We start from the raw sequence: 18,089 nt of genomic DNA, 5'->3' as shown, positions 1-18,089 counted from the left end.
ATTTGATCTTTCGCCTTTCTTGTTTAGGCGATTTCATATCGCGATATTCACCCTTTTCTTTCTTTGAATTAGCGAGTTGATATCTTTCGGCAGGTCGAATTCTTTTCTGAACAATTGAATACCTACTCTTCTTCAATACTCCGAGTTCTATAAAGCTTTTCTTCTGCGAATGTATCTTATACACTAGATTTATAGAACAAATAAGCTTTTCATGAGCAGTGGTAGAGCATCTCTCGGTGTTCTACTTCTTTTTCACATACTACAGCATTTAGAACGAAGCTAATACGGTAGACAAGGTCTTGCACACTTATATCGAAATCTTATTTTGTGCTCGTTACCATCTATTCCATTCATCTGGCCGTGTATACAGTTCCACGTAGTGTTTCAGTAAACTTACTTTGAATTTTCGGCCCGAGAGTAGATATATATCATTGTATTGCAAAATCTAATTTTGACGTATGGTTATACATTTCATTTTTAGACATAATTTAAATTAAGAGACTTGATTTATATATATAGCATTTCCCATGTGTGTACTTCTGAGCTTCTCGGAGTCGAAATGCACTAATAAAGCTACTACTAACCATTGACCATCTGTTTCTTCGTGCTGAGACGGTGTCAAGGAATTTGTGCAAGTTACCGTTCAAATACTACATTTGCAGTAATCTGAGTTGCATCATGTCTAAGTTGAACGTGTACTAAATTTGTGATATCAGTGCTGTGGTTCCTGTAGCGGCCCAATATGCTGGTAGGTATCCTGATGGCACGTGCAAACTAAGAGATCAGATATCAATGCATGCATTCCTTTGGGCGAACCATAAAAAACATCTCTTCCATTTCGCCATCCGAAGACGTGAATTCTCCCTGAAAGTCCAAGTGCGAACAGCATCAAAACGGAACAAACCAAGGGATGAGCTCGCCGGATGTTGATCGCAGATCGCAGATCGTGCACGGACCAGACACCGCTCGCGTTCGGTTTCAGAGAGGAACTACAACGTTGCAGACGGAACTAGAGTGAACATCCATTTTGAATGATTTCAGATACCTGGTAGAGATAGAAGTAAGAGACAACAGCTAACAGGGAACAAATCAAAAATAATGCGCCAGTCTATAACCCAAACAAATGTCAATTAGACACCAAAAAAACAGACCCTTTGCCAAATGGCAGTATAGTGTAATGAAACGCCCTTCCACAGTAAACGCCTGTGGATGAAAAGACCTTCCAAAAATGCAAGTGCAGGACGGAACGCTGAAGAGCAAGTCAAAGGAGACACTTGAAGCAAGCAAAACCAGTAATCAAAAAGAAACAAGAAACAAAAAACAAGAAAAGCAAAGAGTAAAGAGTAAAGGAAACGAGATCAGACCAACGCAGGTTCAAGATCAGCCATTGCGATCTCGTCACGGAGGTAGAGCAACGGAGCCCAGACACGCCAGTGCAAGACACCAATATGGGCAAGACGCATGCCGATACGCTCGATATCAGACATCTGCGGTGTAAGCTGCTGCGACGAAGCTGCAGACCCAGAAACCACAGGTGCAGACGATGAACTTCCGGGAACAGGAACTGATGATGAAGGCGGCGTGCGCTGTGATTCGCAAATGGCCAGGGGCGATAAGGGCAGATATCTGCGTGCAGACGCCAAGGTAGTATGGAGGACCTTGACCCGCATACTATTCTGGAAATATCCAAAAAGATCGGATTCATTGGATAGGTGCCACTCGAGTGCCTCCTCGATTGGGGCGATAACTTCGTCGGCGACAACGGCGTCGAGTTGCAATGCTGCACAGGCGAAGCGGCCGATTTCCAAGGCAATGCAGCGCATGTTTTGGGTCCAGCGCTTGCCACCGCGGTGGTCTGGGTCATCGTCGTTGTCGGAATTACTGGCGATACGGCTTTCCATGTCCATTCCGTCTTCCATCAGGGACCAGACGCGCGTGCGGAAGGTCGAGTAGGTTTCCTCTGGAGCGGAGAGGTACCGCTTGTGCTTGTTGACGTAGGATTCGAAGATGTACCAGGAAATGTCGAGATTGATCAGGTTTTGGACTGTTGAGCGGAGTTGCCAGAGGCGTTCGCTGTCGAAGAGGAAGGTATCGGGGAACTCCTCTGGTGGGTTGAATTGGAGAAGTTGATCCGTGATGCCACGGAAAAGAACTTCAATGGGCTTAAGAGAATCTTCTGTTTCCGGTGTTGTCGTATTTTCAGGCTGGGTCCCCATCTTTTGCGCGTCTTCTTGTCGGGTTCGGTCTCGCATGGCTAGGTACCAGTGACGGGCGGGTTCGACATGGAAACTTCCCCGGTTCAATTTGCCCTGGAAGTATTCTTGGAGGAAGGGGACAGTGTCTTCGATGAGTAGAACGCGGAACGCACGGATTTGGTGATTTGCGACATCCTGGAAGAGGTGAGTAAGTTATGATATACTATGAAAGGGTATTGAAACCTACCAGTTTCATCGCTTCCAAGATGGAGAACAATGTTTGTAAGCCATTGACAATCTCCCGAGGATCTTGTGACTGTGATCCCTCTTGGATCTGATCAACCATGCGATCAGCCCACTCGTCTCGCATAGGAGCACAGTGTGTCTTGAGAAGTGCAGCCAACCACGTCGCCAAGGTAAGCATATCGAGAACACCCTTGCGTATTTGTTGCATGAGCAACGGAACCTCTAGATTCTGCATGACAGTCGGATGATCCCGCTCTGGAACAAGCGTTTTGATGACGTCCTGCAACGTCTCGAACAAGGCGGGCAAACGCGGGTCGAAGGTGCGTCGGGAACCGTCAGTGGACTCGACTTCCTGAATCGTGATATCGGCAGTGGCAGCACGGAAGGCGTAAATTGCAATCTCCGAGGCCAATGAGTCCCAGTAGTCTGCAGCTTCCTTCTTCTTGCGTTTGCCTTTCTCCCCGTCCAGATCCGGCTTAAAGTGCAAATCGCGGTCAAAATTGGCGTCCATGCGAAGATTGATGTTGCTCATGATACAAGGCAGGTCGAGCTCGCTAAGCATTTTCTTCGTAACTGGGGGAGACCTTCTGGCTTTGCGCAATAGCCGCTGGTCACGGGAACTGAGTCCCAGCGCTTGCGGTATGCTGATAGCTTCTGGTGACGGTGAAGGCTCTCGCGGCCGAGAAATGGCGGATGATGCCGGTTGTTGAGAGCCGTGCGGATATGCGAATGGTTGTTGACGCCGACGGAGAGGATGAATAGAAGCTCGATCATCATGTTTGTGAGAGTCTCGGCCCTCCTTCTTGTGATACTCCTTTGAACGGCCTCCTCCACCGCCATAGGCCTCGAGAGACCCTTCAGCGCCCTCCTCCTTCCGGGCCTCCTTGGTGCCCTGTAGATCCATGTTTAGACACGAGATGGTCCCTACTTAGGGTGTCAGATAAATGAAGATTCCGACAATGGCAAGGCCACGCCATGCACCGAACCAAGGCGCAGGCCAGACCCCTATGCAACTCACAAGTTTAGAAGCCCCCTGTTTGCCTGAGGCAGGCAGCCAATCCGCAGCCACCGAAAAGTGATGCAAGGTGAGCTGTCGATTGTGGTGGAGCCAAGGATAGCTTGGATCTGCAGCGATTGCCTCGTGGTCCAGGGGAAAAATTAGATTAAAAATAATAATAAAAAGGCGCGGTGAGGAATCACAAATAAAGGAAGAGATATTAAGCGCGTATAGTTAAACCAAAGTCTCAGGCGATCAAAGACCAAGGGGAAAAAAAGGCAAAACTTTCAAGGCAAACAGAAGCCCAAGTCTGAATAAATAAATCCAAGCAGAAAAAAAGAAAGGAAAAGAAAGAAAAAGGGAGCGATTGGTAAAGCGACCGGGATGCACAGATATAGTCAGTGTGTCCCCCAGACACCGGATTCGGGTGGACGCAACCAGTTCTGCGCATTCCTCTGCTGTTACCCGCACACATCGAGACTGAACTGGTTTTATTGGGGCTATTGGGCTATTGCGGTAGATCGTCGCATCGGATCTGATGTGTTTTCATGTAACTTGATCTGGTCGAAAGGGGCGAATCCGCCTCACTTTGAACGTGAAACCAGTGCATTGGCCACGTGAGTCTCCTTTTCGCGCACTGTATGCGGTTTGCAGGGAGAGCAACCTCTGCAAACCAGCAATGGCAGTCTATCGAGGTGATCGAGGTGATCGAGGGATCGACTCGAGAGAACGAGTGAAGCACCAAGAAGATGAAGAAGCATCGGGTCGTTCGTCGGGATCGGAATGTTTTCAGTGTGGCGCCTGATTCCTCAGGCCAATAATATCTGGACTGTAACGTTATCACTTTCTATACTTCCAACTGCACTCTCGGCGTCTATTTCGGCTATTGGACTTGCTTCTTTGTGCCTTGGTGTCATTCAATTACTGAGACAGTATCAGTATGCCCAGCACTAGATGCACCACTCTGAACCGTCCGGAGAATCGAAGATGAATTAGCCCTATTGACACCCGAATCAGGAACCCGCTCAATAACATCCGCATCAATACCCTCATGTCTCAAAGGATGCAGATAAAAAGATGTTTTCCCCATGGAATCTCTTCTTGTACAGTCCTATCTTTTCTAGAGCTTCAAATTCAATCTTCAAAACCGTCGATCGCCAAACCATCTGTGGCTACTGTCGCCGATCATGAACATCTCGGCATTGCTATATTTCTGGAATATCTTCTGGGCTACCCCGGCATTTCTCTTTTCGAGAACCACCAAGTCACCTAATGTTTCCCAATTCGAAGTACATTCTTTGCCGGATAGCCCTGCGTTACCAACCAGCTGGGCTGGTCGACTTCCGGTTCCGGGCAGAGCGGATCGGAATGATATCTTCTTCTGGCTGTTTCAAGCAGAGCAAAAGACATACGACGATAACCTGATAAGTAAATTAAGTCAAATGGCATACAAAACATACAGTAACTAATAGTATAAAGTTTGGTTCAATGGCGGCCCCGGCTGTTCATCGTTGATAGGATTAACCACCGGAAATGGCCCCATTCTGTTCGATGGCAACTCGACCAAACTCATTCACAATCCAAATTCGTGGACAAAACTTGGCAATGTTCTGTATGTCGATCAACCGGTCGGAACAGGCTTCTCAACAGCCAGTTTCCCCTACCCGGTCAAAGACAATGCACGAGTGACGGACGACTTCACACGCTGGCTACATGGCTTCTTCATGTATTTCCCACACCTTGCAACAAAACAAATCCATCTAATAGGAGAGTCATACGCCGGCCTCTACATACCGTACTTCGCATCAGAACTCCTCAACAGCGAAAACAAACTACCTCTAGACGTGCGGTCAATGTCTCTCGGCGATGGCTCATGGGGCAATGGAGCAGCAATGTCATCCGTCGCAATGGGAGCCTATCTAAAATCCAAAGCATACATGCTCAACATCCCCGAAGAAATCCTCTCAGTTTTCAACGAAGCAGACAAAACCTGCGGATTCAACGATATACTCGCCCAATCCGCGATCTACCCACCAAAGCACAGAATCCACATTCCAGGGAATCCAGAGAACTTCAACCTGAAACGTCGGCTTAGCAGAGACATGAATGACGCCCTAGACTCATCATGCAACATCTTCCCAACAACCCCAGATGAAGTCCGCATCTCAATTTTCAACTCAACATGCTACGGCCACTGCGCCGCCCACTCAACGGCAATGGACTACATGACAACGACGTCCGATGACGGGTCCAGAAAACCGGCCTGCTACGATGTTTACGACATCAGCCATGACTGCAGCACCGTCTCCTCTTTGCCATTGATGGCCGAGTACTTCAGCCGCGCTGACGTCCAGTCTGCTCTACATGTTGGCCATAGTGGCGCTTTCCAAGCCTGCAATTCGACTATTTTGAGTACACTTCTTGCGGCAGACTCACCTGTTCCGCCAGAGTACTCCATTCTCCCATCTCTGGTTACGAAACATAACGTCTCGCTGCACATCTACAACGGAGAGTGGGATATGTTGATCAATCACATTGGTACTGAGTTGTCGATCCAAAATATGACCTGGCGTGGTGCGCAGGGTTTCTCACAGAAACCGATTCAAGTTTTCTATCCTGATGATGCGGCGCCTTCTTTGACGGTCAATCCGACGGGGACATCGGCTGCTACTACTACTCTCTCGACTGTAGCGGCCACTGCTGCCCCTGCTGGTACGTGGGCTATGGAGCGTGGTGTGTCGTACCACTTATTTCGGGGAGCGGGACATAGTGTTTTTGCCACTAAGCCGAGGGAGATGTTTGCCTTTGTGAGAGATGTGGTTGTTGCTCCGAGAAGGGGCTAAGGTTGGAGGATTAGGGCAGGGGTACTGGACATATTGCATTTGGTGGATGGAAAAGACGGAGGGACAATTCAGATGGCCATTGATATTTTGAATCTGTATAATTTTCGGGCGTGTTTCTTTAGTTCGATTCATTTTCTTCTGGATATTGGATCGATGCAGATTTTCATGGACCACATAATGATTATTTCGTGACATCTTCACACTCCTGCATTTATTTTACTACTCTCTTCCAGTCTCAGTCACAAACACCAAGACAGCAACCGGGAAAACAATCTCGAGGCTAACAAATAAGCTCGGGGCGACGGCGCGCGGCGCGCGACGGCTAATTTGGGCGGGCGCTATAGATAACGCGGCCCGCTCTCATTTGTAAATTCCATGACGGAAAGTCATATCAGCCTCGCACTGTCGACGGAGGAAAATGGAATATATAGATCCCTCTGTGTCTGTCTTGGACAAACAGTATGATATCCACACGCATTTCATTAAGTCTTCTTATTGGTCAGTCTATACTTGGTCTTCATTCTGTAGTACTTTGGTTGACTGGGAACAGATTACGACAATGACACAAACACACTCCAGCAGAAGTGAGGAACGACCTCTAACTATTTCGCAATGGCGGGAATTACAACAGACGGTTTCCGAGCCTACTCACATATTGTCCCTGCTCGAACAGGCGCAACCAAACACATCAAATGCCTGGATCTCATTGGCAACCCCGGCACAAATTATGGAACAATGGGAGAATATAACAGCGCTTCGATCAGAGGGAAGAGACCTTCCACTGTTTGGCGTACCATTCGCCGCCAAGGATAATATCGATGCCGCTGGTTTTCGCACAACAGCCGCATGCCCAACATTTGGCACTGAGCCTGTCTTGGCCGACTCGACAGTGGTAGAACGACTGAAGCTACAAGGGGCCATTATCATCGGCAAGACCAACCTGGATCAGTTTGCGACTGGTCTTGTCGGCACAAGGTCTCCATATGGCGCCGTTGCCAATTCCTTTGATCCAAAGCGCGTCAGCGGCGGTAGCAGCTCCGGCAGCAGCGTGGTCGTTGCCCAGGGACTTGTTGCGTTCTCTCTTGGCACAGATACAGCGGGTTCGGGCCGGATACCTGCCGGCTTGAATAATCTTGTTGGACTCAAGCCCACGCGAGGTGCGTTGAGTACACATGGCGTGGTACCTGCATGCCGATCACTTGATTGTGTTTCGATCTTCGCCTTGACTCTGGACGATGCAGACCTCGTTCTGAGACTGGCTGAGGGGTATGATGTTCAAGATGCATACTCGAGAGATCGGGCGAGCTGTGCCACTGGCAAGGTTCCTCGAGGTGCCTTGTCCTCTCAGCCGAAGCTGGCTGTCTGTTCCAACCCCGAGTGGTACGGCCAGACTGAGCAGATTGAACCATACCAAATGGCATTGGCCAAGGCCCAGCGACTAGGCTGGAAGCTAGAGTCTGTCGACTTTACGATGCTCTTTTCTCTTGCCAACCTTCTGTATGAAGGCCCCTGGGTTGCTGAGCGATATGCTGCCATCGAAAAGTTCATTCAGTCAGTCCCAGCTGAGGCCATGGATCCCGTTGTTCGAGAAATCATTATGAAAGCCGAGAAGTTTTCTGCTGCAGATCTCTTCGCATGCGAGTATAACCGACAGGAGCTGTCCCGCGAGATTGAACAAATCTTCCTGCAGTATGATGCGCTGCTAGTACCTACAGCTCCCACATTTCCCTCGATGCAAGATCTCATGAATGAACCAATTAAGGCAAACAGTCAGCTGGGCAGATATACCAACTTTGTCAACTTCCTGGACTGGTCTGCTTTAGCAATTCCTGCTGGCTGGAGAGAAGATGGTCTTCCTTTTGGTATCACCTTGATTGGAAGGGCGTGGGAAGAACCTCGATTGATCAAGCTTGCTCGGCGCTGGATGTCTGATTCCCCCTGCTTTCTGGGAGCAACGGGTGTGGAGTACCAAGAGCTCTGCGTTGAGCCCCCCAGCTCTGCAAACTCGATGCAGTTGGCTGTAGTCGGTGCTCATCTTTCTGGATTTCCCCTGAATAAGGATTTAGTCTGCCGGGGCGCTACTCTGGCCACTGCCACAACTACAGCTCCATGCTACCAGTTATATGCTCTACATACAACAGGTCCGGTTTTAAAGCCCGGCCTGAAGAGAGTGAGTGATGGTGGCAATTCAATCGAAGTGGAGGTTTGGGACATGCCGCTTGACCAGATGGGCAGCTTCCTTAATACGGTTGCAGCACCCCTAGGCCTTGGATCCATTGAGCTGCAAAATGGCCGATGGGTACATGGATTCATTTGCGAGCCTACAGGCTTTGAAAATGCAAAGGACGTGACTGGCTATGGCGGATGGAGATCATACATCCAGTCTCTCGCCATTTCGACCGCCGAATCGTCGCGCGATGCATCCCCTACACCTGCAACCAGTGTCGGAGATGTCGGCGAGAAGCGTATCACGAAAGTTTTGATCGCCAACCGCGGGGAAATTGCAGTGCGTATCATTCAGACTCTATGCAAAATGGGGATCTCTTCCGTGGCTATTTATTCAAGTTCCGATGCTCGTGCGCCACACGTTATTGCTGCGAATGAAGCACTTCCATTGGTTGGAAACACAGTATCCGAAACGTATTTGAATGGCCAACAAATTCTTGAATTGGCTATCAAAGCCGATGCTGATGCTGTCATCCCTGGATACGGCTTTTTATCAGAGAATGCCGTGTTTGCCGCCGCTATCGAGGCTGCAGGTCTGGTCTGGGTTGGCCCGACCCCTGAGCAAATGAGAGATCTTGGGCTGAAACACCGTGCGCGTGATATCGCTATTACAGCCGGTATTCCTGTCGTCCCCGGCAGCACGGGCCTAGTAACTAGCCTTGAAGATGCCCTGGCAGAATCAGAGAAAATTGGCTATCCAGTAATGGTGAAAAGCACCGCGGGCGGAGGCGGAATCGGCCTTCAGCGGTGCGCTGATATTGATGCGCTGCGAGAAGCATTTGACAGTGTTCGTCGACTGGGGGAGGCGAACTTCGGCGATGATGGAGTTTTTATTGAGCACTTCATTGACCGGGCCCGACATATCGAAGTTCAGGTGCTGGGCGATGGCGCAGGTCGGGTGATTTGTGCTGGCGAGCGCGATTGCTCACTCCAGCGTCGAAACCAGAAGGTTATTGAAGAATCCCCAGCTAGCTTTGTTTCAGCGAAAATTCGAGCTGACATGCGTCGTGCTGCTGCTTCTTTGGTTACCTCTTTGCAATATCGCAATGTTGGCACCGTGGAATTCATCTTCGACATCGATACTGAAAATTACTATTTTTTGGAGATGAATACGCGTCTCCAGGTTGAGCATCCAGTGACAGAGGCCGTGACAGACCTTGACCTTGTTGAATGTATGATGCAAATTGCTATGAACGACTGCGGTATTCTTTTCCCTCAGCAGATAAATGAGGTCCCAGTCTCCGGTGCGGCGATTGAAGCTCGTGTATATGCCGAAAGCCCCCTTCAAGGATTTCGACCTTCTCACGGAAAGCTTTTGAATGTTGAGTTCCCATCTAATGCTCGCATTGACACATGGGTCAGTTCAGGCCAGGAATTATCATCTTCTTTCGACCCAATGATTGCAAAGATCATTGCATACGGCGATGACCGTGCTGCGGCCCTTCGAAGTCTTTCAGAAGCCCTAACCAAGACGATCATCACTGGCGTAGAAACAAACCTGAAGTACCTGCAGCAAATTGTTGCTTGGGAGCCATTCAACTCTGGATGCTTCACAACGGCATCGCTGAATGATTTCCAATACGATGTTCAAGTTGCGGAGGTCATTGATGCTGGGTCCTCTACTGCTGTTCAAGATTTTCCTGGTCGTCAGGGTCTCTGGCATATCGGTGTCCCGCCCTCTGGACCAATGGATTCTTACTCATTCCGTCTTGCCAACAAAATAATTGGCAATGATGACCGTGCCGCAGGGCTTGAGTGCTCCACTCAAGGCCCGACACTTTTGTTCCACTCCCCAACCGTCGTTGCTGTCGTCGGTGCGGATGCTCCTATATCCATAGACGGCGAGATAAAGGAGCCTGGTGTTGCGATCAACATTGAAGCTGGACAGAAGCTTTCCATCGGTACAGCCACCAATGGTTCCCGAGTTTATCTCGCCGTTCGAGGAGGATTCCAAGTTCCCGAGGTTCTCGGTAGCCGTTCGACATTTGCAATCGGTCACTTCGGAGGGCACAATGGACGCAGCCTTCGGGCTAGCGATCTTCTTCCTCTAATAGCGAGAGAAGAATCGAGAGAGGAAGTGATTGAGAAAGCGAGCGAAGAAGCGAGTGAAAAGAAAGACCCAATTTTTGCTTTGCCGATACCTGAGAACCGAGAATGGGTCGTTGGTGCGATCCCAGGGCCACACGGTAGCCCGGGCCATTTCACCCAAGATGGCCTACAAGAGCTTTTCAATGGTAAGTGGACCGTCCACTACAACAGTAATCGGCTCGGAGTTCGCCTCACCGGACCTCGTCCAGAGTGGGCACGCAAAACAGGTGGTGATGCTGGCCTGCATCCCTCTAACATTCACGACAGTCCATACTCAATTGGAAATGTAAGCTTCACAGGTGATGAAGCGGTTGTCTTGACAGCAGATGGGCCAAGCCTGGGAGGATTTGTTGCGTTTGCAACAGTTGCAGAGGCTGAGATGTGGAAGTTTGGTCAGATGAGACCAGGCGATCGCCTCCGACTGCGTGCCATCTCCCTCGATAATGCGCAGGCACTCACTCGGAACATGGAGCACTCGATTGCTAGTCTCAGCCCATTGGTATCGGAGGACTGGGAGAATACAAGCTCTGTCACTGTTTCCAGCCCCGTCGTGAGAGAGATCTCCGAGGCCGGCCGCTTCATTCGTTGCTGCCAGGCAGGTGATCGTGCCTTGCTGCTTGACTTCGGCACTGAAGATAATTTCAAGCTCAGACAAACATTTCATATCATGACTTTCATCGAGAGGCACCGTGTTTCACCAATTCCTGGCGTCGAGGAGCTGACATCAGGGGTTCGAAGCCTTCATATTCGGCTGGAAGCAGGGTTCTCACTATCGCAAGTTCTTGATGCACTGGTCGCGCACGAGAGTTCTCTTGGGAGTGAACTCCCCTCTCGACTATCATCTCGCGTCGTGCACATGCCTCTCGTTTTTGACGACGAGAGAAGTCGCAATGCCATTTCCCGCTATACGTCGACTATTCGTTCCTCGGCACCGTATTTGCCCAGCAATATTGAGTTCCTGCAAAAGTTGAATGGACTTGATAGCCACAGTCGAGTGGAAAGCAATCTGTATGAAGGCGCGTTCCTCGTACTCGGTCTTGGCGATGTGTATCAAGGGTCTCCCTGTGCTGTACCACTGGATCCCCGCCACCGATTGTTCGGAACCAAGTATAACCCTTCCCGCTCTTTCACTCCTCGTGGTGCTGTCGGTATTGCTGGTCAATATCTATGCATCTATGCGACTGACTCTCCGGGTGGGTATCAGCTCGTCGGTCGGACGGTTCCAATCTGGGATGAGTTCCACAGGCCAGAACTGGGCGAAAAGGCGCCGTGGATGTTTTCTCTCTTGGATCAGATTCGTTTCTACCCTGTCACCGAGGCAGAGCTTTCTGCAGCGGAGGCCAATGGAACTGCCAGTGATCTCATTATAATCTCCGACAATGAGCTGGACCTCAATGAATATGAGGGGTGGCTGGAAGAGACTGAAGAAGATATTGCTGCTGTTCGGGAACAAAGATCTAAGGCAATGCATGAAGCTGATTTCTTCGATGATCTACTCACGCCGTACGACGCTGTTGCAATGCGGCCCGGTCGAGGCTTAGAGAATGACGAAGACATGCTTGGAGAGCGAGTAAAGGCACTATTGCCTGGGAGGTGCTTCCGCTGCGCTGTCAAGGAGGGAGACGAAGTGCAAGCAGGAGATTCTCTGGTGAGTGCATTGTAAGCCGATCTCAGTACTCAGGCTTCCGACTAATTGCATATAGATCTGGATAGAATCCAACAAAATGGAGGTCAAAATATGTGCCCCCATCAGTGGAAAATGTGTGAGACTGCTGGCTGCTGAAGGAGACATTCTTGAGCCCAGTGATGATGTTGTGATTATTCAATAGGAAGTCTGCGCGTAAAAAGCAACAATAAAGCAATACAGCCATAAGCCATAATCTTATCAAACTCACCTGTTTGGACAACTACAATTCGAGGCATTCAAGAAATAGACAAAAAGAAGAATCGAGAAAATGGACAAAATGACCTTGAAATACCATGTTCGCTTTGAGATTTCTTTGCAGCGACTCTTGGAACAGTTCATCGACGGTGGCACATATCATGTTGGTAACCCCTATGGTATGATGTCAAGCTTTGAGATAATTCGTCATTCGTTATATCGTCGATCAGAAACCCTTGAGGCCATCAATGTTGTAAACATCGCCGTAGATCGTTGCAGAACAAAAGTCCGCGAGTGCTAAGAGTCTCGATATGTTGCTGCCTTCAAAGCAGCCAAATCCCCAACTTCCTCATGAAGCATGCGGAGTGCCTCGCGAGCAAATGGGGCGGCAGATGCTCTGACCTGCAAGACCCACCGAAGCGTTTCAAGTTGTTTAACGTACCCCGCCGCTTCGTCTACTTCTGGACTCGTTGCCCACAGAAGACCAGCAAAGGCACCAACCAAAGCCACTTGGGCTGCTGCCGCAAAGCCCCAAAATGATTGAATGTGTTCGGGTTGAAACGATTCAATCAGGTTCATCGCCGATGTCAGTCGGGACCGGGCAGCGGCTCGAATTGCCGAACGAAGAGAAGAGGTGGTATCGGGCGTCAGAGCACGGAGTAATGCGCGGTGCATGGTCAGCTCTGCTGCCATATGTGAGAGATGCAAGGCTCCGTTTGTCGATAGTCGTAACGAGGGCGTGGATTCCAGCTGGAGACTAGTAGGCACGGCCACATACCATTCGCGCAACTCCATCGCTAGTGGTTTCGCCAAATTCATCGCACCCGATGGTCCAATCCGCTCAAGTAGCCCACCTTTCTTTGTTGCACCAATTGAGCAAAATGTGGAGATGATCCGGCTAAAGATCTTGGTTAACTCAATCATTTGCAAGAATGCAGCCCGACCTGCACCTCCGTCTACATCTGCGTCGCCGTTTGCCTCTTCACTGCTTGCGTCCTCTGGGAAATCGTTAAGTGTACAACGGGCAACATCCCAATCACTTGCTGCTTCGTTTTCGTCAACCTGAGCAGATATGAGAGATGGCCGCCCGTGCACAAGGACACCCCACTTATCCTGCATGTATAGCGCCCAGGCTAAACGTCGCCTTAGGCCTTTCTCCCATTCTGGAATTTTCCAATCTGTGCAGTCAATATGAATCCCCAAAGTCTGCCCGAGCGACAAGAGTTGAGCTGGAAAGGTGCTGTGGGAAGATCTGATTCTTTGCAATAACAACAGGCCAGCCTGTAGTGTAGAAATTTTGGGCCGCTTCAGGTCGTCATCCATTGCACGCATGGCCAGACGTTCCAGAGCTTCGGCATCGGGTGTCTGAGTGGCCGTAGCAAGAACTCGATCAAAGAGTTTCCAGTCTAGTGCGACAAGATAAACGGCAGCGAGGAGCGGTGGTGAGAATTCGCGATAAGACCGAGCATATTTCTCTAGAAAAACGCCCTTGTCCAGAATCGGAAATGTGCGGTGCATGATACGAAAGTACAGATTTACTAAGGTTGGCCCCAGTGGACGTATTGACTCCTCGATGCGATCCAAATCCGCAATGCGTTGCATCTCAGATGCCGAGTCCTTGTCGGGGTAGGTAATGAAGGCGGCTGATTGATTCACGCGTCGAGGGTAGCATCTCTCTGAGTCAGTGAATGAGATCGCTGACGGTCGTAAATCAAGAAGTTCGGGTTCATGATAGCTCGCCGGGCCAATAAACTCAGAATGAAGATGAAGCTCCAGACCCAGTGTACCTTCTAGTCGTGAATTTATTGGATCAGACAGCGCAATATCTTCGACAGAGCCCGCAGTAGATGGTGAGAGCGAGCTGCGTCGTCTTTTTGTCCTTTTAGAGGTTAGCCAAGAATATTCCTGCAGGCTATTCAAACGTACTTGGTTTCTGCATTGCTCAGTTTCATAGCCCTTTTACGTGGTTGTGGACCCTGGAGAAAAGTACATTCAAGTCCATTCAAGTTGCAGAATATACAGTTGGCTTTCTCCGGTTCTCGTATACATCGCGACTTGCGATGACGACAGCGATCGCACGGGCGTCGCGTAGGCTGGTTTGCAGCACCAGACCCGGACATTTGAGATCAGCTCCGGGGCGTTCTTTCTGGGTGTATATACCCTGTGATAAGAGCATCAACACATTCGTCCGAGTTCTCTGAAAGGATAAGCTGGTGATGTTGACATTGAGTCGCGCACGTCCCTATTTGGCTGAACAAATGCCGAGGCTCACGTGATCATATATAATTTGTCTGTTTAGAGACGTGATTACGTTCTTCATGAGGAACAATATGTTTTTGCAGCAATTGATAGCACAGAGAGCTAAAGTCACTAGGAGGGGATAAATTAAGGACAATGATGATACCAATATCACGTCCACATTCCTACTAAACGTCTGGTACCCTGAAGAGCACGATAGGACGTCGAAGTGACTAGGATATAGCCATATGGCAGTTTGATATGGCTGTGACCTCCAGCTAAACTTTGCTGATAGTAACTTGGACATAAGTGCTGTATGCTTTTCATATAGTAGGCACTACGCATGATGAATTTGGGTTGGGATCACATATAGGAGAGAACGTAGAAGAGCTATCTAGCTAAGCTATATCTAGCAGACCAAGAGATCTGGCCTACAATCTCAAAATATTTATCAAGTCTGCTTTCAGGGGAAAATATGAGTTGTGAGTTATTAAAGAACACGCTGGGTGATTGGAGTAGGATTGATAAACCGGTAGAATATCAAAGAGGCCATGATCAGCCACCGCGATGAACAGGCTGGCTACCTTAATCAAACCATACTTCTCTAAAGAAACCCAAACGATTAGAGTATGAATCTTCAGTAAATTGAGGATTGCGAAGTATGAAAAAACTTGAATCAGGTCCGTGCACGATCAACATCACCCCTTGGCGTTGACTTGCGTCAACTCCAACGATTGCGAATTAACCGAAATATCGAACTCTGACATCGTCTCAAAATCAAGGACTCGAATCTGATTCGCACCGCAGCCTATAAGGCCGACGCCAATAAACTTTCCCATGCGTCTCTCCGCGGCGCTCTACTCGGCCAATCACGCCTGGCTGGGAGGCTTGAAATCAGCACAATTGCAGCGTATTGCCCGCGCCACAGGCATCCAGTCATCAGGGACGAAAGGTGTACTTATTGAGCGCATTGCCACAGAGTTGGACTTGCAGGATGGCATTGCCGGATGTTCAACCTCGACTTCCAGCGAGGGCAAGCCACCAAAACAGAGTCCGCCGTGGAGTATCCTCAGCATCGACATGGGAATTCAGAATCTCGCGTTTGCTCATCTACGAGCTCCCCGTTCTTCGGAATATGGTTTCAATTCCGAAGACTCGCATTATACACCAGCCTTGGAGTTAACGGCATGGCATAAACTTGCCGTATCAGAGATATCGAATCTGAACCTCAAACCATCAACACCATCGGAAACCGCGACTCATAGCGCAAAGGTTAACTCAAAAGAAATTGAAAAAGAAAAAGATAATTACTCGCCGGACCTCTACGCCCAAAATGCGTACAAACTAATAACATCCCTCTTGGAAGCCTACAAGCCAACCCACATTCTAATTGAGCGTCAGCGTTTTCGCTCCGGTGGGGGAAGCGCAGTGCAGGAATGGACACTGCGCGTTGGTGTCTTCGAAGGCATGCTGTATGCCATTGTACATGCCTTACGGAAAGAAAGGGGTGGCTCTTTGCAAGATGTTGTTGTTCAGGGCGTTGAGCCGAGGAGAGTTGTTCGGTATTGGCTTGAAGGTGGCACCGGCAAAGATGCCAATAAGAAAGAAGATGATGGCAAGGCGAAGAGACTGACTGCGAGAGATGTAAAGAAGGCCAAAATTGATCTTGTTGCGGGCTGGCTTTCTTCTGCCTGGAAAAATCAAGACCCAGCGAGTGGTGGTAGCGCAGTTCGCACCATGGAACCTGGCCCATTGGTAGATAACAAGATCGTGCTGGCTTACCAATCTGAGTCTCCTGTTTTGCAGCAAGTTTCCGCTGGATTTCTAAGAAAATGGTTGGACCAGACGACTAGGAAGTCCAAGACGGCGAAGTCTCAGACAGAGGGCCAGGCGACTGTAATCAAGGCTCCCTCGGTTAATTCTACTGCTGAAGCAGTGGCCCTTTTACCAGAATCTACAGCTATTGACCCGGGAAAGCTGGACGATCTAGCAGATTGCCTACTGCAGGGCGTGACATGGGTTGAGTGGCAGATGATGCGGGAACGACTTTCAAAAGAGGGGATACAGGCATTGGACTTGAGACACGAATAAGGGAATTAGATTTTCTGTATGAAAAGCAAGTATATAAGTGCTCATACAGTTGAAACATTCCACAATAAATGAAATCTAATTTAATATCTCAGTGTGCCCCCTCGCCATCTGGAATGTATCTTAAGCCATTTGCAAACCGAATATTGTCCATGAGCATCATCATTTTTTCTGTCTTCTTCAACGTAACAACGCTGCTCTCTGTTCTTCCAGCCAAAACATCATGTCCCACAGAATCTTGCTCGTAGCAGAAACCCTTTCCCAAGGTCTTGAAAGTACGCTTCGTATCTACCTGTCCCGTTTTCTTAATCACCAAAAACTCCGGTTTAGATGCCGCTATTCCACCAACGGAAATGCTTCCATCAGAACCTTCAATGCGACAGAATTCTTCTGCTGTCCTGTAACGATAACTTGATGTGCAAATGACTTGAATATTCAAGTCTAGATGGTTCATGATGATGCTCGTCATTTCATCGGCTCCATTGCAGAAGCTCATACTCGACAAGACTTCCGGCTCCTGGCGTGTCTCCGGTTCTGGCAAACAGCCTTCCAGTATAAGATCAGCCCAGGTGAGAGTATAGATACCAATATCGAGGAGGGCACCAGCCCCAAGCGTAGGATCTGCGGTTCGTGAGGTAGAAGGGAGCTTTGAAAGGGGCATCTCAAGTCCGAAATCAACGAAAACTCGAGAGATATCTCCAATGACCTTTTGCTCATGGAGTAACGACTGTAGCTCGGTGATTATTGGGAAAAACCGGGTCCAGACAGCTAAATCCAATGTCAGAAATAAGTCCAAGGGTTCACTTTCAAGTATCATACCTTCCACCAGCAGAACACCCATCTTTCGAGACGCTTCAATCAGAATGCGAGCCTGATTGGCATTCATGGTCAAAGGCTTTTCGCAGAGGACGTTCTTGCGAGCATTAATCGCATTCAATGCAATCTCAAAGTGCATCGAATGAGGTGTACCAATGTACACGATATCAACATTCTCATCCTGATAAACATCTTCGTATTTATCAAAAAGGGTTGGTGATGATTGCGGGCAATTTGTTTCAACAAACTCAGATGCCTTCGTCAAAGACGATGAACCGATAGCCTGAACGACATGCTTGACTGAAGAATCTGGCCTCTCTAACACAAGATCTGACACAAACCACGAAGAAATCCAGCCACAACCTGTTTAATCTTTTAGCACATGTTTTCTTGCAATAGTGTTATCATAAGAGTACCAATAATGCCCCAGCGAACGGTCTTTGTATTTTCAGCCATGTCTTTATGGAGTG

General features: G+C 48.9%; 7 protein-coding genes across 7 annotated transcripts; 4 read left to right on the top strand and 3 right to left on the bottom strand.

Annotated features, from left to right (window-relative positions):
- Positions 1-1,358: 1,358 nt before the first annotated feature.
- Positions 1,359-3,345, bottom strand: N7511_009462 (TCP11 family protein; the record flags this gene model as incomplete). The annotated part of the gene is made up of 2 exons (XM_057131839.1): positions 1,359-2,390; positions 2,443-3,345. 2 exons carry the CDS (start codon positions 3,343-3,345, stop codon positions 1,359-1,361), a joined length of 1,935 nt encoding a protein of 644 aa, XP_056979827.1.
- Positions 3,346-4,625: 1,280 nt separating this feature from the next.
- cp9 (putative serine carboxypeptidase) lies at positions 4,626-6,281 on the top strand (the record flags this gene model as incomplete). Its single annotated transcript, XM_057131838.1, has 2 exons — positions 4,626-4,866; positions 4,918-6,281. 2 exons carry the CDS (start codon positions 4,626-4,628, stop codon positions 6,279-6,281), a joined length of 1,605 nt encoding a protein of 534 aa, XP_056979826.1.
- A 559-nt stretch (positions 6,282-6,840) lies between these two features.
- N7511_009460 (uncharacterized protein) lies at positions 6,841-8,033 on the top strand (the record flags this gene model as incomplete). The annotated part of the gene is made up of 2 exons (XM_057131837.1): positions 6,841-7,970; positions 8,021-8,033. The coding sequence occupies 2 exons, from the start codon at positions 6,841-6,843 to the stop codon at positions 8,031-8,033; spliced, it is 1,143 nt and encodes a 380-aa protein (XP_056979825.1).
- Positions 8,034-8,205: 172 nt separating this feature from the next.
- N7511_009459 (uncharacterized protein) lies at positions 8,206-12,424 on the top strand (the record flags this gene model as incomplete). Its single annotated transcript, XM_057131836.1, has 2 exons — positions 8,206-12,243; positions 12,299-12,424. 2 exons carry the CDS (start codon positions 8,206-8,208, stop codon positions 12,422-12,424), a joined length of 4,164 nt encoding a protein of 1,387 aa, XP_056979824.1.
- A 350-nt stretch (positions 12,425-12,774) lies between these two features.
- On the bottom strand, positions 12,775-14,597 carry N7511_009458 (uncharacterized protein; the record flags this gene model as incomplete). Its single annotated transcript, XM_057131835.1, has 2 exons — positions 12,775-14,356; positions 14,404-14,597. The coding sequence occupies 2 exons, from the start codon at positions 14,595-14,597 to the stop codon at positions 12,775-12,777; spliced, it is 1,776 nt and encodes a 591-aa protein (XP_056979823.1).
- A 955-nt stretch (positions 14,598-15,552) lies between these two features.
- Positions 15,553-16,806, top strand: N7511_009457 (uncharacterized protein; the record flags this gene model as incomplete). The annotated part of the gene is made up of 1 exon (XM_057131834.1): positions 15,553-16,806. One exon carries the CDS (start codon positions 15,553-15,555, stop codon positions 16,804-16,806), a length of 1,254 nt encoding a protein of 417 aa, XP_056979822.1.
- An 88-nt stretch (positions 16,807-16,894) lies between these two features.
- On the bottom strand, positions 16,895-18,075 carry N7511_009456 (Gfo/Idh/MocA family protein; the record flags this gene model as incomplete). The annotated part of the gene is made up of 3 exons (XM_057131833.1): positions 16,895-17,571; positions 17,623-17,982; positions 18,036-18,075. 3 exons carry the CDS (start codon positions 18,073-18,075, stop codon positions 16,895-16,897), a joined length of 1,077 nt encoding a protein of 358 aa, XP_056979821.1.
- Positions 18,076-18,089: the final 14 nt, after the last annotated feature.

This window comes from Penicillium nucicola (assembly GCF_028828085.1).
Source record: "Penicillium nucicola strain IBT 29836 chromosome Unknown utg000010l, whole genome shotgun sequence".
NCBI classification, from domain to species: Eukaryota; Fungi; Ascomycota; class Eurotiomycetes; order Eurotiales; family Aspergillaceae; genus Penicillium; species Penicillium nucicola.
This window is presented reverse-complemented; position numbering and strand designations above follow the sequence as displayed.